Source organism: Larus michahellis, chromosome 13 (genome assembly GCF_964199755.1).
Source record: "Larus michahellis chromosome 13, bLarMic1.1, whole genome shotgun sequence".
Taxonomy (NCBI): domain Eukaryota; kingdom Metazoa; phylum Chordata; class Aves; order Charadriiformes; family Laridae; genus Larus; species Larus michahellis.
Genome location: NC_133908.1, coordinates 6115849 through 6138192, shown reverse-complemented (window position 1 = coordinate 6138192; position 22344 = coordinate 6115849). Strand labels below are relative to the sequence as shown.

Below are 22344 nucleotides of genomic sequence, written 5' to 3'. Positions count from 1 at the left end.
ACTTAGCTACGAGATAAAATTTTGTGGGTACAGGCTCAAAGTCTGAAATACAGGTGTAAATTTGCACAGGTGAATTCCCCTTCTCCAAAATCTAGCTGGGAAAGAATCACAGATAACATCTTTTAGAAAGACAGCAGGTAGATGTGGGTCATATCTTTCACTTTTTATGTGCTAGGAGAACTGTATAATGAAGGGGCTCTTAAAGAGCTAACTAGGGCCATTTGCACTGTGTAGCAATTCATGCTGCTCAGCCCTGTTTTGTGCTGCTGTTAGGAATCAGGTCTGGTCTTATTTAGCAGCCCTTCACTCCAGGGTGCTGTGGTTGCTGACTGGTACAGGCTGGACCCCAGAGCTTTTAGCTTGTAATGTTTTGCAGAAGTGCAGAGGTGTGCTGTTTTATTCAAGGTATTCTGTTTTGCTCATTTGCAGAAGATGTATGGTGCGGACACTGGCAAGATTTAATGATGAAAAAAGTAAAAAAGCAAGAATATAATAAACTATGAGGTAAAGTAAAAGTAAATATGAAGGTTCCAGCTTTGTATTTTGTATGTAGCTTTTACTTCTTTGAGTAGTCTTATGGAAAGAAAATACCCCAAGTTTGCTATGTAGGATTGATGATGTAATTTTACCAGTGATACACCATGTAGGCTGCCTTTCTTTGGTAATTTGCTTTATGTGGCAAGAATGTCAAGACAGGGAGGCTGTGTGAAGCCGATAAGCAGTGTAGAAATTTCACTTTGAAGTGTTCCAGCAGTGAATGTGTTAAATGTTCTCATCAGAGCCGCTAAAAAAAAAAAAAAGGCATATGGTGGACATGCCAGAAAAAGTTTACTTTATAAAAGAGAGTGAAAAGCCTCTCACATGTAAGAGAGCAGGAAAGGAAGAGCACACCATTTCCTTTTTAGCGGCTTTTAAATGTAATTCTCAGTCGCAGGGGGCAGAGCCCACTTCAGTGAGACCTCCTTCCCAAAACTGCCGGGATCTACTTCCACCCTGAGCAAAGCAAGCGCCTTCGCAAAGGAGGAAAAGCCTCCCAGCTGCCTCCAGCGGCGCAGGAATAGACATGTCCACGGGGAAGATCTGTTGTCTGGTGCTGCTGACCCTGGGGGTGCTGGCAGTGGTGGTTGTGCTCGTGGTCATCCTGACTCAACCCAAGTGTGGTCCTCAGCGATACCTGCACGGTGCCGTGGCTGCTGACACCGAGACCTGCTCTGTCATCGGACGGTATGTGCACAGACCTCTCAGTTTTTCAGATTACATGTCGCATATGTCGTGGACTCAGACTGCCAGACAGGTACATGTACTAACTACAGGAGTAAGCTGGGTGTCTGCCCCGTCCCTGCGTCTGGGGCTGAGCAGCAACGCTGCTCCTGGGTGCTCTCCATCGGCAGGGGAGCTGCTCAGAGAGCAGATGGAGCCCTGCCTCTGTGGTTGATGCTTATTTTCGTTATCGAATGTCACACAAATTTGCAGCTCTGCAAATCCATGGCCTTTTGGAAGGTACAAATATTTATAGGATACAAATGCAAGGTTGTTTTTAAGTGGGGAAGGAGGAAATTAACTGCTTACTTCATGGTGGTAAGTCTGTTTGTTAGATAAATGGCTTAGAAATAAATTAAGGAAGAAATGAGATCAGCTAGCAGAGAGCTGCAGCTGGGCTTCAGCAGAGGCAAGGAAGGCAGGCAGGGTAGGGGGGGGCTGGGCATCCCAGCCTTTAGGGTGTGTGCTTCTGGACTAGAGCCTGCAGCAGGTGTGTCTGCTATCAAGAAAGACATTCTGTATTGTAAAGCAAAGAGCAAATTTAATTGAAATTCAGCCAGGACAGTATAAGTACAAAAGACATACTTAAATCACTTAGAAGGAAACAAACAAAAAAAATTCTTTAGCAGCCCATGTTGTAACACATCAGTTTATCTAACAACTTCTCTCTCAAACATTTTGGCTCTTATGTTATTATTTTACTATTACTGTTACATCAATTCTTAAACACTTGTATACAGGAAAGTAGAAGGATGGAACTTCACAAGCTACATGTGATGCTGAATGCTCCAGCAAAGGATGCTGAAGGTGTGTGCTCTACCTTGTGGCTGGAGGAGTGAGATAAGATGTGATGCCATTACACCATGTCACATGTGGTTCTTGCAATGACATGCTGACATGGCGTTTGTGAGTAGTTGGAGAAAATGTACAGCGGCTGCATGTATGTTAAGGAATGAGATGGGGTTTTTTAATGCTAAACTACAAGTTAGTTCTTCAGACGGTAGAAGAAATATCTTTTAAATCAGTATTAGTGGAAATAGAGGAAAATACGTTATTGGACTACCCAAAGAATGCTGGGAAAACCATAGCGCTTGTTTTGCAGCTACTGTAATTTTAAACTTGAAGTAGTGTAGAGTCAGCTGGAAGGTGCTGAAGTGAGAGCCACAGAAATCCATGATCAGGCTGACAACTGAGAGGCTTTGGCTGGCTGGCTACTGTTGCTGCTCAGCCATTAGGCGCTGATGTCCCCACCTGTGAGCTGACACTTCATTTGCCACTTAACTTCAGCAACAAAGTGAGAGTTGGGCAAAGCCAAGCACAACCCTAACTCCTTCCCAGACACTACCCAGCCAGTCAACTGAGTGTTTTTGAGATCACAACAATGCTGTTGACTTCTGCTGTTCAAAAATAATTAAACTCCCAAAATCATGAGACTTAGGAGAGAGGAAACAAGAAGAAATAATTAATCTTTTTCTTACTAAGGAATGTATTTAGGTCTTCAGCCTTCTTCTGCAGTTATGCAAATATTTGCAAATTTTTTACGCTGGATGTTTGGACTTGGAATGATGTAAAGAGTTGAGGCATTAGGTGAACAATCATGAATGGCGAGATTCCCAACGGCACAAGAGCTGAGACCTGTACTGCCATTCCCGAGTCCCTGCTGGGCCCTTTGCTACCTGTGCTGCTGCTCTCTCTCTTTGGCCTAATCACTGCCTCACCCCTAGCCCTGTGCCTGCCCCTTCCTCCTGCTATTTGAGCCTGTGCAGTCACTACTTCTGGTCTTCTCAGCCTACCAAGACAACACCTTCACCCCTGCTCCCAAATTGCTCAACCTTATGGGCTTTCTTTGCTCTGATGCTGCCTCCACATCTCAGCCACCTCACTCGTCTCCCGTCTCCTTTGTGCTTGAGGCAGGACATGGCCACCCTCGTTGCTTGTGGTCCAGCCTGGGGAGCACAGAGTACTAAGGATAATAATTTCCTTGTTTTTTCCATGCAGTTTTTTTCGATGAAGCTGTGCTTAGCCTCAGCAGCTCAGGGTTGAAACAGGCTGATTTCTGCTATCATTGCTTAGAAATCACAGGAGAATTAATCTACCAAAACTGGTTAATTCATTGATAATCACACATATATGCATTTTTGCATCTATAAAAATAAGTAAAAAAATGTATATGATCAACATGATCAAATTTTTAATGGTCAGCTTTTGTTTGGGTTTTTTTCCCCCCAAGCAAACAGCTTGGCCAAATTAGAGTGAATTGTTTGAACTGGAGGCAGACTACATCTTTGGCTTTGTACTTGCACACTGCAAAGCCTCCTAAGAAATTTTCTAAAGGAGTTTGAAAGAAGTAAAATAAGGTAAACAAAAAAATTTCCTCAATCTAATGTTTTGGTAATTGCTGAATGCTTTTAGTGGAAGCATACAGAAAAGAAAAGAGCGACTTCCACAGCACCATGTGAAAAAAAATTAGGCTTGGTGGCTTGGGTATGGCAAAGCTACAATCAAATGAAAACCACATGTTGTAATTGAACCTGTCAGCCTGCCTGCCCGCCCCACTGCTGAGAGCAGGAGTCATTGCAACCAGTCCCTACAGGCATATCACAGAGAGATTCAACAGCGCCGGTTTGTCCCTGCTCTCCCCCACTGCTCCCACAGACCCTCTCTCTGCTGGGATCCTGGGCTGCCCCCCCGCAGCGACCCCTTTCATCCTGTAGATCCCCGCTCAGCTCCCAGGAGCCCGTGCTGGGGATGCTCGGAGAACAAGGCTGGGCATGAAATCAGTTGCACTGGTCTGGCACCTAAAGTCTTGGAAACTAAAAGCAGTACCTAATCTCTGACCTACTTACAAATTTTATCCTTTAATTAAAAAATCTTGTTTACTTTTTTTTTAAAAAACAAGCAACTCAAACCACATGCTCTGTGAGTTGTCATTGGCAGTAATGAAATTCCTAGGGCATGACATGATACTGTGTCGGTTTAAGATGCTGCTGTTTAAGACAGAATCTTTGTGTGCTCCTAATAGAGCTTTCAGTTGAACTTATTGAGAATAACTGAACGCAATGTCTTGCCCGAAGAGCAATCTTGTGTTTTAAGAGGGTTGGTGGGTTGGGGAAAACACCTCAAAGCCCTTGTATTTCTCTCCCTGATAGTTCAGCTGTGAAGGAAAGATCAGTGAAGGGACGATGTAGCTCTATAATCGTTAGTACAAGCAGGAGATGGGGGACAGATCCACAGCCCCTGTTTGCTGCTCTTTTTCTTCAGTCCTGCTCAGATGTCATCTTCACGCTTGGGTTTTCCAGCTCTGGAGATGGTGTTTGTATATTCTGGGGCTGTGTAAGATTGGACTTTCTGAAATTTTTATGCAACTCTTTGGCTCCCTGCAGAAAGTGAGCAATCTCAGCAAGCCTCCAGCGTGTCATCATCCTTGTCGCAAGGTCCTGTTCTTGTTTTGTTCTTAGCCATCAGTGCCCAATTCTCTGGTGAACGAGGTCAGGTCTTTCACTGCAAATATTTTACTGCTGGATATTGGGGACTGAAAGCAGTATTTTGCAGCCGTGTGGTCCAGACAGAGGCCCTGTGCTGGAAAGAAATTTGGCCCTGAATGAAATGAAACACTTTAATGAAGAGGGGATGGGAGGCTAAGAGTCAGAGAAGTTTTTAACCTAAGGATATGGATTTGGTACCAAAGTCCACCTCAGTAATTTGTCCTCATGGAGACGACAGAAGGTGATTGCCCTGGCAGCAAGTGGTACCCAAACCCACCTTCACCTCCCACTCTGAACCATTTGTTCCCTCCTGGCAATGGAAGAGGCTTTTGCCATCAACCATGCAAAAAGCTTTATATTCCCTACCAATGTGCTGTTTGAGTTCTGCCATCCACTGCTCTGCGTCCGTTTGTTTCCCAAATGGCAGAAGCAAGAGGCAGCATAAAGCCAGGGAGAGATTCAGGAAAAGTGCTCCTTCCCAGGGATGGGATTTGTGCAGCGAGGCGAGCTGACCTGACCTGGCCCAGCAGCCACCTCTGATCCCACTTCTCCAGTGTAGCCTAGCATAAACCCTGGGAACTGGCTTTTTCTGAAATGAACACCCATTTGGGGGACAGGGTGGTGGGGAGGGTGAGAATGGTGAGAATTTAACACTCAGAAAATGTCTGTGGTCCGGGGAAGCTCAGTTCTAGGCAGAGAATCCTTTTCAGTGATGGCTCAGCAGCATTTCTGAGGAATGTTAATATCCCAAAGGATTTGCCTTCCCTTCTTCCTGTATTTTAAATTTGGCAACTGGCCCTTTTTTACAGAAACAGCTGTTTCTTTTGCTCTTCATAAATCTTAAGCAGGCAGCTCCTATATAATGGGTGGTCTCCTCCCGGCCCCCAGCTTTCCTTAGCAGAAAAAAGAAAAGAATCAATATAATTTAATACCTTAGTCTATACCTCCAGTGTATTTAAAATGGCTTCAGGGCTCCTTGTAGCCCAGAGCAGAACAGCAGACTTGGGCTGCAGCCCCGCACAGCCCATCTTTGCTGTGAGGATTGTGTGAGAAAAGTGCTACCTTTCCTGGGAGGGCAAATCCCTGTTTTGCAGCTGCTGGATCGGGACTTGGTTGTTAACATCCTCTTCTGCTCCTGAACTTTATGGAAAGCCGTTAACGGCCAAACCCTAAAGCTGAAACTGCGTGGCAGGAAGGACATAGGACAAAACATGTTGTTATCAGATCTTGTCAGCTGTAGCACTAAGATATCTCTAGAGACCTGATAAGGTACCACACTTCGACTGTGGGATCATGTGTCTCTCCAGGGTTTTGCATTATAATTAAGCTAGTTATAGCAGTGACCCGTATAAAGGAAGCGACATAATGGGACAGGGTGTACTCTGCCAGTTTAGCTAGATAGGAAAGACAAAATGGCCCTAAATTCCCCGGGCATCACTTCCAAGAAAGTGGCAGGGCTCTGGCTGAAAGGGGGTGACCCAGGCATGGGAACCTGCGTGCGATATGCCAAGAGCCAGCTCAGAGAGTGGGGTTTTTTTTTGTTGTGTTTCAGTCTGCAGAGGGGCTGGAGGGAAAGCTGTCAAGACTGGGGGCCAGTCTGCAGATAGCATAGAACGGCCGTGGGCCCTGGACCCTGCGCTGATGACAGGGGACGCATATCAGGCCTCCTGGGTAAAACAGCAAAGCAGCACAAAAGAAAACTTAATAACCCTGATGAAGATTTGTTTTTACCTTTGCTGGGTTCAGTTGTTTCTGAGCTTGAGCTAAAAGCCCAACTGTAAGGTTTGCTTTTCCTTAGCTACCACCGTGCCTGTCCTGTGTCACGGGACACCTCTGTGCTGGGGTGCAAGAAAAACTTGGCAGGCACATGCAGCCCCACAGAGCCAGGGAAACAACATCACTGTGGTGTGCGAGCCCTCCAAGATGTATTGGTGAGACTTGGGGCTGGGAGTGCTTCTTGACAGGCTGGGAAAAGAGCCAAGATAATGCCTAGTTTGGGGGAGAAATCTCAGCTCCCCTTCCCTCTAACCCCTGCCCTCCAAAGAAGCAACAGACAAAGGACGCTGCTCAGCATCACACAGCCCATTCCATGCTGAGATGGTCTCAGATAGCGCACGCTGTGCTAGTGGATGGGCAGCCTTAGCTCTCCATCTTGTGGTGCTCACTGAAAGGCTGCAGGCAACTGGAAAACTCTCCTTCCCTTGAGCAAGAAACAGGTTTGACTATGGGTTGTTAGATGAGGTATTTGCCACCAGAGGTCACAGTGCCACCTGCCACCAATATAGACACAGTAGACAGGAATGGAAAAATTCTGGATTATCTGGAAATTCTGTTTTTCTTGTCATCTTGTTTATATTGCAAAAATGTGATTAATGAGGGCTAGTAACCAAGGACAAAGCAAAACACGCTTTGGTTTTCCATGAAAAGGTGTCCCTGTGTTATCTTTGCTCTATCTTGCATTAACACCAAGGAGTTGCAGCCAAGAATCAGGGGCCCGCTGTGGTAGGCACAGAGCAGGAACAATAAAAACTACCTCTGGCTTTCCTGCCTTCCTGAGGCATGCACAATGTCAGTGTCTTGGGCATGACCCATCTGAAAACTATGGGGTGGACTAGCAGGCTGGAGTAATCAGTGATCATAAATAAAAAAACACCCAAACCACTTGATTTGCCTCGGCCATGCCAGGCAGGATGCGTCCATCCTGGCAGTGCTGCAGAATTCCTCCCCACTGCCCAGTGAACATCCTCCTCTCACTTGTTCCGTGGTGGTCTCAGGAAATCTGTGTCCCTTTTGCCAATGGCAGTAACAGTCCAGGTCTAACTCCCTGGAGAAGTTTCAAGAAGTTTGCTTTAGCAGTTAGATACATCTTTTCTGCTGAGACTCAGACCTTATTTGTCCTCCCTGATCTCAGTGGGAGCCAAGGGCACAGCTAAAAACTGGAGTTCAGGTGACTGGTGTTATCCTGGCTCCATGTCTAACTGGGAGTGTTGGAGGGAGCATGGACAGGGTCATGCTAAGATATTCTCAGGGTTGTGTGCTTTGTGCATGTGGCACTATATTTGCAGTAGTTAAAGGGTACTTAGCCCACAATGTCACTTTTATAAACAAGTACTTGGGAACGCTAAAAGATTTTAGCATCATCCAGAAACAGGCCATCTAGGTGTACAAATATTAAATTAATAAATTGGTTAACTGTGGTCACCCTTTAGAGCATGCTAAGCTAATGCAGTTCCAGTGCAGAGCATGCTGGCTTGGTGCAGGTCAGTGGTGGTGGTGGAACAGCTCATCTTTTGGAGCAGGTAGACAACTATCACCAGGTGACACAAGAAGGGACGTGTTCTTTGTCAGGGAGTGCTCCTCCGGGCACAAGTGTTTCTGGGGATGTGGTGAGGGGTGTATGGCACTGGCTTCAGAAGGAGAGTGGCAGAAGGGTCCCTGGACAAGAAGTAGTGCAAGATGTGCAACCGCTTACGCAACTGTGAATGTGGCTGGGAAGTTCGGTGAGGTTCTGGTGCTTTTGGGGCTTTGGGAAAATGACAGAAATGTGGCTGATTTACCATGTTAAGGCCTTAATGCATTGCGTTGAAATGGATACACTACAATCTCTAAAAGTTTCTTCATAAAGTTGTTTTTCAGTGCAAGTTATCTCAGAACCATGGTTTTCCCTGGCACCAGGCTTTGTACATGTGCTACCCCACAGCCTACAGTCCAGGGGCTCCGAGGAGCACTGTCCAGGCCAGTGTAGTGGTCCTTCCCCCCTCCTTCCCCGAATTTCTAACATGCTTCCTGGGCCTTCTGCAGGGGTAACTCAGTTTCTCACGAAGGCCTCGTGTCCTTCCCTTCTATTGTTAGCAATTAAAAATCTTCAGCTTCAGAAAACCACCACCCAGGGAGCTTGGTGTGGTAAGAGTCTTACTCCTGCTGCAAGGAGCTGAACGGGCGAGCCTGAGCCTCAGACCCCATTTTCAGAGCTACAGCAGGGACCAGCTTGCAGCTAGAAGGCTAAATGCCATGTACACCCCAAATAGAAAGCCCGGGGGTTCCCTACCGTTTCTTTTCTACGCGCATGTCCACATGCCATTTCCTTACAGGCAGTGGTTCCAAAGGCACTTAGAGAAACAAAGGAAAGCCACAATCAGTGTGTGCTGGCAGCATCCTGTTCCCAGCCCCAGCAGGTTCCAGCCACATCAATGGATGTAAAATAAACAGCAGCCCCTATATGTGCTCTCTGTTCCTGTTGCAGCTTCTGGGAGCAGTTGCACTCCAATTAATTACAACTATTCTGCATTCCCTTCTGGCTTTGCCTTATCTAGGCAGTAGCACAACCCAAACAGTCAGAAACTTTCCTAGGAAATACCAGTGCTGGGTACTCGCAGGCTGTGCAAGGAAACCCCACCCCAACACGTTTCCACTGCAAGGAAAAGATTTGGTTTACAGCTGTGCTTGAGGGAAGCATTTGTTGAGACACGTTTCTCTAGACAAAACTCATTGCTGCCAACTGCATGAGGCTACCTTAATGCCTGTGCGTTCTTTGGTGTGGCTGTGCCTAGGTAGAAACAGTTGAGGGTTTTTTTCCCCTGTTTTTTTTTTTCTTGTTTTTTTTTTTTTTGCCTTTGGAGATACAGGGAGGGGGTGGGATTTTCACGCTAATATCACATAAGCCCAGGAAGGCACATTGTAGGAACAATGCATTAAGGCCTGAATTTTGTGCTAATTGACATGTTAAATCTCAGGGGGTTGCTTCATGTGAATCCATTGTTCCTGCTTCAGTGCCCCTGTCCTGTTGACCAGCATATGCCTTTTTATTGGGAATAGTAGGTGGGGAGCTAGAAATCATTTGTTTGGCTCCCAGCATGTGGAAAGCTCTCTCCTCTGCTGGGAGCTTCCTCCTGCACGTCTGGGAGCCCTTGCTGTCCCTTTTTGTCAACAGCAATTGTGGGCAGCTGCAGTTCGCTCTGTCCCATCACTCTTTGCCCAGAGGAAGACCAGCCTTTCACAGGTTGGGCCCCGGGCGGCTCTTCCCTCCTGCAAACTCTCTCTTCCCACGAATTTTTTTCTTTCTCACTCCCACAAAGGAAGGCGCCTTTCTGTGCCCTCACCCCCCACATTGCTGCCAATAGCTTCCTCCGACTACTAGCTGCTCTTGTCAAGCCGGGGCTGCCTTGCAAGAGCTCCAGGGAGACATTTTCCTATGAATCCTCCATTCCATCATCCCGGGATTTTAACATTGTCTTTTTTCCTCCATTTCAACCACAGGGACATCCTGAAAAGCGGAGGCACAGCTGTGGATGCTGCCATCGCTGGCTTGATCTGCACCTCGGTGATGAACCCTCAGAGTTCAGGCCTGGGTGGTGGGGTTGTATTTACCATCTATAACGCCAGCACAGGTATGGGCCAGCCCTTGCCTTTCCATGGTGCCCTGCCTCCGTGCAGACACCCAGCTGCTGTGGAGAAGTCAGAATCCTTCATGTTGTCTGAAAGCAATTGTTTGAATATAAAAGCTGCATCCTCTGCTCACAAACCATACTTTCGCTCTTAACCCAAAGCATCCATTACAGAGAGGGCATCTTTTCACAGCAAGAACATGGCGGGGGGAAGGAGCTTTGGATTTAAAATGAACTGACTTTGCTTCTCCTTCACCCTCCAAAGCAATCCCAAATTGTATTTCCAAGCCACATAGCTGCCAGTGCAGCAAGGTGTGAGCGGTGCTGTCTGAGCTGCTGCTGGGCTGCCGTGGAGGCCGAGGGGAGTGGAGAGAGGCACCTGTGCTGGCAATGAGTGCAGCAATGTGGGGCAGGTGCTGGCTCAGCTGAGCCTTTGGGCTGGGGCTGCAGGGGCTCATCCTGCACCAGCAGCTCAGGCAGTGCCTGCCAACATGGGGGCTGCGTCGCACGCTGCCCTCGCTGGCATGGGGAGGACTCCCCAAAGCAGCAGTGACACTTCTTCACTGTAGGAATCTAAATCTAGCAATGTTCAGGGCCTGCCGGGAAGCCTTTCTGTGTTTGGTTTAACCCCTAGTGTTGTGTTCTTGCTTCTATGTTTTTAGCATTGTTTTCTTTTGACTGCCTTGGCTCCCAAAAGCCCCCAGAGCTTATAGATCGAAATAGTGAAAACAACAAAGAACACAATAACAATACTGTAGTCTTAAAAACCCTGCCAAGTAGTCTTACAGGGTCACGAGTCCCTGGAAGTGCTTGGGTGTATCTTATGCAATAGCATAATTTGGCAAAACACCTATATTTTTTCTTTTTTTCCCTTTTGGCAGAGCCATGTAACTTTGTCTCCTCTTAACAGTCCTCTTCTGCTACCTGAATTACCCTCTTCACAGAGCCGCACATGGCCATGCATGGCTCGGGTGCTTGGTACACTCGGTGGCACTGGGGGCTCCTGCAGCTGGCTCTGTGGCCTGGGACAGGAAAAGATAACTACAAGGCAGAGGTGGTGAAATAACAGGGTAGACCTGAAATACGAGTATATAGAAGTGGGGGGGTTTGTTTGTGGGTTTTTTTGTTTTTTTTTTCCTTTCAAGCTTATTGATACATAGAGAATCTTTCTGTATGAGCATTCTGCTTACAAACATGATGGACATGCCCCACCGTCACTTGGAAAATGGCCCACCACGGAGCATGAGGCTCATGTTATGTCTCTGACACGTCCCACCTGTAGAGGAAGTGCAGGAACCTGCAAATCAGATGTGAAGCAACAGTCCCAGCCCATGTCCCAGGCCCAGGAGCCCTGGGGGGGATGACATTAACTGGCTGGAGACAGGCCCTGGCCTTGTCCCTGTACCTTCATTGCCTCTAGGTAGGCACTGCTTGGTCTGCTCTAAATAAACGCATGGGAGCAAACAACAATGTGTGCCGACTGCAGCCTGACCCTGCGAGTGTGCTTGACACATGTGGCACTTCAGGGCAGTTCAGCACGGTGCCCCGGGCTCTGGGCTTGCAGCCCGTGCCATGCTCACGGCTGGCTGACGTGTGATGTTCACCTGCTTCAGGAAGACAATGTTATGCATTTCCCTCTTCTCCTTTCTAGGAACAGTCGAGGTGATCAATGCCCGCGAGACAGTCCCACAAGTGTTTCCACATGATTTGTTGTCTGGCTGTGATGGTGGTTTCCCCATTGGTAAGGACACAGACCGAACCATGAGGGCATGCAGTGCACAAAGCTCAGGGTGGGGGAACCTTGCTGACTTTATCTGAAGTTCTGTTCAAATGCTAGTGCTCTTTCTGGATTGATTTTTGCAAAAGTAAAAAAAAACCCAAACAAACTAGATGTGTAAAATTCCTGTTTTGTAGTAACATTGGCAACCTGACCATTGAGGGGGTGGGGAGCAGAGCATGTAATTTCTCTTCATAGGAAGTCTGCAGTTCAAGACCAGATTTCCCAAAGCACTTATTTCCCAGCAGTTCTTACAGAGAAAAATAAGGTCAATAGCTACTCAGACTTTCTGGAAACAAAAGAACTCAATCTAGTACGCTTGCCCGTTACATTAGGAAAGCAACCTGGCAGCATCAGTTGAGTTGCTGGGCTCCAGCTTAGCTCAGCTCAGCTACCACCTTGCTCCCGTCTGAGGAGGCTCCATGTGCATTTGCTGTTACCGTTTTGGCAGCAGGGACTTCACTTTAGCAGCACATCTTGGATCTCTCCACATTTCTTGCTGCATTCATTCTACCTCCCTAGCACATTTTCTCTTGGGGAGTGTGCTAGTTCCTGATGGAGACGTTCTTATTCTTGGAAGAAGAGCCTGAAAAGCAATCAGGACCAATTCTGGTTGGAACGGACAGTTGGAGGTCTCTGCTCCAACTCTTGCTCAAAGCAGTGATGTGAGAGTTAGCTCAGGCTGCTTGGGCCCTTGTCCTGCCACATTTTTGAGCTTCTCCAAGGATACAGAGTTTCACAGCTTCACTTGTTCTAGCCTTTGACCAGGCTCCGCATGAGTGCTTCTTCTCTTATGTCCAGCTGTCAACTTGCTGCAACATGTGCCTGTTGCCTTTTGTGCTTTCACCGTGCACTTCTGAGTCTGGCTCCAGCTTCTCTATACCCCTTCTATTAGGTAGTAGAAGAAATACATGAATAGAAAAGGGAAATAAAAAAGCTAAGCTTGCTTTTAGAAGCCTTAGTCCTGCCTCCAGAAATGCACACTTCCATTGGAGGGCTTTCAGAGAGGTGAAGCAGGCCAATGACTTAGGGGGTATGACACTGCTGTTCTGCTCTTCAGGTTCCCGCTGGATTGCTGTACCAGGAGAACTTCGTGGGTATGAAGAAGCCCATAAGAGATATGGCCGCTTACCATGGAAAGCCCTGTTTGAACCAACCATCAAGCTCCTTTCAGAGCCACTTGCCATTTCCCCAGTTATGGACAAAATGATCCATCACCCAATCTTTCCCAAGTCAGGAAAAAGCCTGTGGTAAGACCCATAAATTAAATTGCAGTGTGAGGACTCCTGTTCCCTTAGCTGCAGACTGTTCCTCTGACATGCTGACATGGAGCGCAGGCTGCTACTGCGGCTTCTGTTCAGTAAATACTTGCTATGGAGAGGGAAAGAATAACAGAAGTATTTTTTAGATTCTTTTTTCTGTCAGCAACATATTTTTTTTGTAATTTAAAGTGGCTTGGCACAGCAAAACTGTCTGCTAAGCATATATGCTCATGAGGAGGAGCTGGCTGTACGTGGCCTGCCTCTGTCTGTGTGGAAATCGTCCCCTGACAGCAGAAACTCGTTTGGAGGAACCCCACAGACCTGAGCCAGGGTCAAAGTGTTAGGTCCCATGGGGGAGACTTTTTCTTAGTAAAGAGTGCCTGGTGCTGTGGGTAGCAATTGGCTGAGAAAAACTTTTCTCCATGTAGGCTGCAGTATAGCACCACTCAGAAAGTATACGACACGTGTAAACCAAATCAGCTTGGGGTAGGAAAAGAGCTTGGAACTGGGTACAGAATAAGCACATGTTGTAAACTGATGGATGTTCTTCTTTATCAGCCCGCTGATATGTGATGGTCAAAGGTTTTTGAAGCATGGAGAGACCTTCAGGTGGCCAGCACTGCAGCGAACACTGAGAGCCGTAGCAGAAAACGGAGCTACAGCGTTTTATGAGGGACAAATAGGAGAGGCCCTGGTGGAGGACATTAGGAAGGCTGGTAAGTAACAGCTATAGTTAATACTAATAGACAGGCCTTTTCCCAGCTATTGGCTAACAGTGAGTCAGTACCAGGGGAAAGCCAGCATATTCCATTTGCATGCCACTTGGGATTATACCTGGCATGGGAAGAGGCGCCACCTTTCCCCAGCTCTTATAAGTCAGGCCCAGAAGCAGGGTTGAGAGCCACCTACTGCTCTGGCATTCATCCATAGTGCTCATGCACTGGCCTCTCCAGCTCCCCTAGGCTTTGTGATGTCCTGGGGTTTGGCAGTAGATGACATTGCTGTGCTTGGTGGAAGAAATTCAGAGAATTACAAGGATGGCTCTGTCCACACCTCGTAGAAGTTAATGTGCTAATGCCAACTACTCGTCTGGTTTTCTGTTGAAGGGTCCAATATCTCACTGGAGGACCTTCGGGCATACAAAGCAGAGGTGTCCTCAGCTCTGAACGTTACCCTGAACAATCACACCACAGTGTTTTCTCCTGGACCACCCATGGGAGGTGCTGTGCTCATGTTCATCCTCAAGATATTAGAAGGTAAACTCCTGAGGGAAAAGGGGCAGCGAGAGCTTTGCAAAGAGTGTTGCTCTAGAGCAGTAGAAAAGTAATGGGCAGAAATGGAGGTGGCGAGCCACAATGGGCACCAAAGCAGCAGTGTGACCATGCTATGCAGCAGGATGATGAACTGGCTCGTTTTTACAGTGGATCAGCATTGCCATAGCTGCTGCAAAGGCCAGAGGCTACACAATTTTTCCAAGGCTTCAAGAGGATTTGAAGTCACGGCAGAAATTATTACTTGATTGTTTCTGTGCCCACATCCTGCTAAAGCATAGGGGGAACTTGATAAGAACTGGGATGGGAAAAGGAGTTTCCTTTCAACTGTTTTTTTACAATTCTTGAAACAACATTTCCTTGGGTCTATTAAAAAAATTATTTTATCCTGCTCCGTAGAGTATAAACTCCATGAAGCATCATTGGAGACACCCAAGGATAAAGTGGAAGCCTACCATCACATTGCAGAGGCCCTGAAGTTTGGCAATATGCTGAAGCCCCTTATGAGTGACCCAGCCTTCTCCAAAGCACAGGTGAGCTGGCATGGTGCATAAGGGCAGCCACAGACACCCCCAGCATTGGCAGGTTCTACACTGCTGCTTAGCAGAGAGGAAGCAGGGAAGTCTATTTCCTGCTTTTTTTTTTTTTTTTAAACCTGCATTGTCACTGACTCATTTTAACCTATGTGCTAAGCCCTCAAGCAGGCTACCCTAGCGCCCAGACTATCCTGCCTGCCAGCACAATGCTACAGCACCAAACGATGCTTTGACACCCTCCTGCTTTGCAGCCACGGAAGGAAAGAAAATACTTAGAACTGATAGTAAAGAGCAATGCTGCTCAGCTGGCCAAGGCAGAGGCAGGATTAGGTCATTTACTTTGTCTGCAGTAACAGATAATGCACACGCGCATGCTCTTGCCAACGCTGAAGTGCCTGAGTACTGAGCTTGTTTCATTTTCTGTGGTGAGCCTGGGGATCCAGGCTGGGGCTGAATACTGCCAGTGCAGGTCCCCAGGCTCTGAGCACTGGGGCTGAATCCCCCCAGGCTTCCTTGTGCCCACAGAAAGCCATGCCTGTGTTTTGGTGACACGAGCTCAGTGTCCTTGCTGTGATTGCAGGTGACAGTGGGGACCATGCTGTCTGACAAAATTGCTGAGCTTGTTAGACAACGAATAGATGCCCGTGGTGACCATCCACGCAACCATTACAACTTGTTGGACTCCATCTACAACCAGCGATACAAAAGTATGGGCACAAGCCACATCTCTGTGCTTGCTGCAGATGGCAGTGCTGTGTCCGCCACCAGCACCATCAACTTCCCGTGAGTAGCCAAGGGGTTGGTAATTGAGTCACACAGCTCATGTATCAGGTTCACAGTGTACCTGCAAGGGCTGTTTACCACGAATGCAAAACCCTTGAGCCTCACTGATTTAGGCAGTCTCTTATTGATGAATGCCTTTGTCATGTGACAGCAAAGGTCTTGGTGCATCAGCTCAGAAGAACATCACATCTCACAAAGATGTAACAACTTGCTGAGCTCTGCTGAGTTTCTATGGGTTGGACAAATCTCCACATGCCCCACTAACAGGGAGCAGACCTCTGGCTCCAGCGCAGCAGCACAAAGACCTTTTGGACACCCTGTCTGGGGCAGTTGCAGGCTGGGAGGAGACAGAGGTAACCCACCAGGTGCCATGTTCAGTTAATGTCATCCACAACAGGAGAGCACTGGGCACTGAAAGGCCACTTTTTTCCCCCCCTGCAGGTTTGGCTCCTTTGTGTATTCTAACCAAACCGGGATCATTTTAAATAACGAACTCGCTGATTTCTGCATAGCAAACAGAAGCATTAAACCAGGTGAGTATTCTCACCCTCAAAATAAAACACAGGGCCAGGCGGTGGACATGCAGGGACTCTCTGCAAACTGCAGGTACTCTTCCCTTTGCTAGGTCTGGATGAGAGCAAGTTTGTTTTAGACTAACAGAGGATAAAGCCCTGTAGCGTGTCTTGTCTACTCACATATGCCCTTACATGGAAACATGGGAGTTTTGGTTTCTGACCAGGGAAAATGGAGACTAAAAAAAAAAAAAAAAAAAGCGGAAGCTGCTTGATAGGGAGGAGGGGGATGAAGCAAAGAAACTACTGCTAAGACAAGCTTTTTTTGGATCATCTATGTAAAAGTATATAGTTGCTGCACAATCACTAATGCAATAGGCTTACACTGAATTCTGTAACACAGCGGTGTTGATGCAGAGACATTGCTCTGTGAAATAAGCTATCCCTGATGCAATCTCCCTTGGGTCTGCTGTGAGAGAGGCCATCAGTACTGCGATGGCAGGATTGCTGCTAGTGATTCCTCAGCTGGGTTGAAAGAGCTGCAGCAAGTCCTGAATGCTTGTAGGATGCTCTGCACCAAGAGATGCTTCCTATTTAGCCTGTGCCATTAAGGGCCAGTTTCTTGTGAGATGGGGTCTCAGCACAAGGAAGGTAGTTTTTCTTAAAGACTTGAGCTTCTTGAGGAATAAGCAGAAACTTAGTTTTCCATGGGGAATGCAAGAAGGGTGGGGTAGATAAACTTAGGTGTCCCTCCAACTCCCTTAAGAGCCACATGGGAAGGATAATACTCTCTGCCTCTGCTCTAGGAGAGAAGCCTCCCTCAGCAATGGTGCCTTCCATTCTCATCTCCAAGACAGGAGACATGCTGGTGATCGGAGGAGCGGGTGGGGCCTGGATTATCAGTGCTACTGCTATGGTGAGTGAACAGGAACCGCACAGTAACGCTTTCCACTGAGCAAGGGGAGCACAGAGCACACACTGTCCTGAACAAAAGGAATTACTTTGCCGCTGCTAGCATTGCTGTAGGGATGGCAGCAGTGAAGAGGGCCTGCTGCAGACTGAGTCTGTCCTCACCGTCTTACCTCTAACATTTCTGTGGCAAGGACAGGGGGTAGCTTCATCTCTGCTGTTGAATTGCACTTCCACCAGGAGGGACCAGGAATGGAGGAGATGGGAGAACCCACAGCAGTCACTGGTTCTTTCAGCCCTCCTGAATTTCCAGCCATGGTCAGTGCCACCTGTTCTTTCTACTCAGCTCTCCTCAGGTCTTGACTCCTTCTTGCTTTGTTTTATTTGCAATTTAGTCACGAAAGGCTGCAGGTTGGAGGCCAGAGCAAGTGCCACATGCCTCGCTCAATTCTTTTTTGAAAGAGAAAAAGTTAGAATAATTAAATAGCAAGTTGAGGAAGTTATTAGGAAGAGAGGCATTGCCCAAAACCTTGGGCCCCCAAAAATAAACTGATAAGCTATGTGATAGAACAAACAAGAAAAACAGAAAACCACCACCACACGTATGCCCAGTAATGAAAAAGAACTTGCTGAAGCACAAAGTCTAACAAACATCTTGTTCAGCAATGAAATAAAAGCAGATAAGGCCACAAGAGGAAAAAGATAAAAGATTTCTTTTTATTTTTTTTTTTCATCTTTCTTCAACTGAAGAGAAGCATGGGAAGGAGTCCATGCTAGGACCCGAACTAAAAACAAAAGGAACAACCATCAATAGAAAGATACAAGATCCATCAGTAACTACTGAATTCAATGACGCCGCTTTAGCTCAGGGAAAACATTAGGGGAAGTATCATTGCGTGCTCACCCTGTTCTTACGCTTACCCTGAGCATCTGCTGTTGGTCACCATGAGGATGGGAGACGAGGCTAGTAGGACTTCCAGTCTGACTCAGTGCAGCCTTTCTACAGCCCACGTTTGCACCATCCTCCAGGCAGGATTTGCAGTAGAGCTGGTCTGCCTTTACCAGTGCAGAGGATGGCAGCATGTGACCCGGGTTCTTAGTCAGTATCTCCAGACGGACAGTCATTAAGGGATTTGTTTCATTCCAGGCGATTATAAACAAGCTGTGGTTTGGCTACGACTTGGAACATGCTATTTCAGCTCCCATCATGCATACTGACGGTGACAATATCATGTTTGAGGATCATTTCAGTGAGGTGAGTGGCCTCGCTTGGCTCTTACTGTTTTCTCCTTCTGGTGAGAAGGAAATTGCTTCTGTAACTCTCCTGAATAATCTGTATTTTTCTTTTAGCTAACCTCCTTCTTGCTTAAATCTCACTTTCTTAACCTGACCCCACATCCACATCCTTCATTTTCACACCTGGCAATGCTAAGACCTCAGGCCCTTGCCCCATTCACTCCATTTCCTCTTCTCTCCCCCCTACAGGAGGTTAGGCACAGCCTGCTGGGAAGAGGACATAAAGAAAAGAAACCTACATTTGCAATGAATGTTGTGCAGGGAATTTCCAAGGAAGGAAAATGCATCTCTGCTTACTCTGATAAAAGGAAGCTGGGGAAGTCAGCTGGATATTAGCATGACATGCCATCACAACACCAGAGGAGATAACTAGATTCAGAACATGCTTTGGCTTGGACATGCCAATATTGCCTGTTCCCATCAGGATGCCTCCTAGAGTACGGGCAAAACTTGCGAAGTCACCCTCAGGCAATAAAAGGACAGGTCAGCCAGCCTTGTTTAAAGCTATACCCTTCATTACTTATGCGACATATGGAAAAAACGTATTTCTTGAGCACGTCAGCTATTCAGGATAAGACAATACAAAGCGGGAAAGGAAAATTGGTCCAAAACCCACCATGAAATGACCCAGCTGTTATCTTCCATTCTTGCTGGAGAGTCTCAGCTAAGAGCGGAATTGGTTCTTTTCTGTGTCTGTTGCCACAATAAGCTTATTATTACTGGGGCTCAGCAATGCGAAATAAGGAACTATTTTGGTTATGAGGATTACAAGGACCTGTAGGGTCAGCATTTTAAAATCTTAAGCATCCAGGCTTAGAGGGTGGGTTGGAAAAGGGAAGGGAGCAAAACTCCACACTCTCCCTCTTGTTTTTCCCATCCAAAGAAGCCCTTCTTTTCCCAAAAGTGGCAGATGACAGCAGCGCATCATAGCACAAGTCTGCTGCCCTACTACCCTCTGCCTTGGGGATGCAGAGGACCCCACAAGCTCAGAGTAACTGTGCCAAAGCTTCCTTGAACCCTGCACACGGGTGACTTTGAGAATAAGCCTCCCATGGAGCAATGTGAATTCCCTGCTCCTGGGACGGACAGGCTTCAGCTTAGTTCCCCAGGTGCATCTCTCCCTGTGGCGAGAGGAGTCCCAATCTGTGCCAGTTCTCCTTCCTCAATGCCAGCAGAAGATAAGTCATTTGGGGAGGCAGGTGAGGATTGCGGTGGAAGACGTGTTGGTTTTGGAAGCTTTATAAACTTTCTTCAAAAAGCAAAGGATCAGAAGGCTTCATTTGTAGCCATGAGCTCAGCCTGGCCACGCAAACACCAGGACTGCAGAGACGTGATGCAGCACTATCAGGCATTAGCAGAATACTTTCCTCCTATAGCTTAAGAACATGCTCCAACTCCCTGTTTACCACAGTTCGTCTCTAGTGTTCCCTTAAGATCACAAGGAGGAAACTGTAGGACTACTTAAGAACTAGCACAGAGAGAAAACTTCTGGAGGAGAGACCTGAACTCATGCACCTGGACACAAAAGGTCTTTTTTAGTTATGCCATAACCTTGCCCTGCTCAAAGTAGCCAGGAGAATCAAACATTCAGAAAAAACAGAACCCAACCCAAACAACGAAACCCCCAAAGCTCTTCTTAAACACCCAAGGGCAAGTTCCCACGATCCCCAACGACTCCATTTTCTGAAAGCTTTTGAGCTGCACTTCCTTATGGGCACAGACAGTATTGTGTGTTTCTGAAAGCAAAGCCAAACCAGAGCAAGGCGCTATCGGAGCCCTCCCCCTCGCATGTTAGTTCATAGCGCACACACAGCCCATGGTACTCTCAGTACACAAATAAAATCCCTCTGTAAACACCATAACAAGTATTTGAGCACACACTATTAAAAAACAAACCAAAACAAGGCCATCCACACACACCCTTGCAAACAAGGCCAGATAGGCTTTAAGTCTACGTTCTTACCCAGGAAGTCTGTCCAATAAAGCCATCAGCTTGTTAAAATCTCAGCCTTCACTTGCGTTTTAATGATGGTCTGAGTGAAGCTGACTAGAGCCAGACATATGTTTTCATTCAGAAATTGTACACTAAGGACTGTAGTATGACCGCAGCTGTATCAGAGCTTAATGAAAAAGTATTTCTAAGTTACCGGATCGTAACCGCAAGCACTTAATCATGTATCTGGAAGACAAGTTACTTACGTATAGAGCCAGCTCCGTGCACTTCCTCATCCAAATGGCACTTATCTTAGATCACCTAGTTCAGGAAGGACTACTGTTTTCTCCATCAGAGCTGCTTACTCATTACAGTACTGCTGAATGTGAACAGAGACAGGGAATAGGCCTAAAGTTTGATGGGGGGCAGTATTTATGTTCATTTGGAAGGAGTTAGACTGGGGTTTTTTGGTAATCATATTCAATCTACATCATTTGCTGAAGTTTTCTACTTTCATTAACTCCTGTACCTCAGCTACCAGTTCCTGGGTGCATTGGTTCTAGTGTCAGAAGTAACACCCCAACTACAGAGTTGTCACAGGGGAAGCACTTATGGGCACCAGACACCGTCTGTGGCTCACATTTCAGGACCAGACGGACTAACTAGACCGGATGCTGGCTTTAGCAAGATCTGTAGTTATTTCTAGCAAGCCCAACTGAGCTTCGAGAAGCAACCGCAAATGGCACTGGCTGGAGACAGGGAGAGCAGTTCTTGCTTCCCTGTTAGGCTTCAGGGCACCCTTCAGCAGCACCCTGGGCCATACTCTATCATGTGTCGCTATCAGAAAAACCGAGTCACCAAGCCTCAAATTACCTTCACTTCTGACATACCCTAGGGTAAAGCACACCTCAGTAATCCACTCCATCACCTTTCCAGTGCAGTAGTATCACAGCTACTTCCCACCACGAAGACACGGGAGTATTATCTGTAGTCCAGCGCTCACTGCAATTTAACAGCTTTGCTACTAACATTGAAACTGAGCCAATTAAGCAGTTTTAAAGCCCCTCACAGCTTTAATTTGCAAGACAGAAAGAAATGAGAGTGCAGATCTCTCACTATGGGAGAGACTTCGAGTCCTGTAGGCCTCACTAGCAAAACATCTGGTGAAGCGGAGGGGTTGTACCTCCCGTAGCTCCTATGCGCTTGCCCTGAGAGCTCCTCACCACTGCTGAAATTTGCTTGTGTCAAGACCTTCCAGTTTTGTCCCTCCCCATTCATGCTCAGGCCAACAGGAGAGTATTATTTTTGTACTTTTGGACTTTTAAAGCATCACTGTACAGAGTCTGCTCTATTTTCTAATGAAATCTTTAAATTATATTTTTAATAAAGTGTTTTTAAACCTGTCTGGGAATTTCTCCTTTGAAACCGTTCCCTAGCCTAACACACAAGCAGTTGTTTGAGAGAGGACTTTAATGCAGGTGTTTCCAGCAATAACAGTTATTCGTTCTGGAGACTTAATACACCACTGGAGAAGCTGAAGAACTGTGCGGACGACTGCATGTGCCACTTGTCCCTCACAGCTTGGTTGTGGCACTTCCCTGTAGCCCTTCCAGAGGATGGACAGTTGACGGATGAAAATTGTGGTAACGTTAGACTGAAGAATGGGGGAAAGAGAACTCCCCAGTTCATGGTCTGGATTGCCTTTTAACAGTACTGCTCCCTTTCACATCATCTGGAATTGATCATGGCAACAAGTCGCGTTCTCTGTACCCTGCCTTGTGTCCGGCAGCTAACCGCTCGGACATCATGTCCCTACTCAGACGCAGAGGGGGGAGGTGGCTGCATTCAAAGGGGTGGGAGAGGAGCAGGAAGAAGTCTTTTCTTGTGGCTGAAACACTCAGACAAGCTGAATGGCCTGCAGGATACAATTTACAGC

At 47.0% G+C, this 22344-nt stretch overlaps 1 protein-coding gene across 2 annotated transcripts; it reads left to right on the top strand.

The window, feature by feature from the left end:
* Positions 1–834: 834 nt before the first annotated feature.
* Positions 835–21811, top strand: GGT5 (gamma-glutamyltransferase 5). 2 transcript variants are annotated; one of them, XM_074606931.1, is made up of 12 exons: positions 835–1224; positions 10002–10132; positions 11781–11870; positions 12967–13156; positions 13727–13884; positions 14275–14424; positions 14839–14972; positions 15556–15758; positions 16200–16291; positions 17077–17186; positions 18327–18434; positions 18665–21811. In XM_074606931.1, exons 1-12 carry the CDS (start codon positions 1064–1066, stop codon positions 18809–18811), a joined length of 1674 nt encoding a protein of 557 aa, XP_074463032.1. In that variant the 5' UTR covers positions 835–1063; the 3' UTR covers positions 18812–21811. The 2 variants fall into 2 exon arrangements, with proteins under 2 accessions (XP_074463032.1, XP_074463030.1); XM_074606929.1 differs by lacking the exons at positions 18327–18434; positions 18665–21811 and adding an exon at positions 17379–17797.
* The last annotated feature ends 533 nt before the right edge of the window (positions 21812–22344 follow it).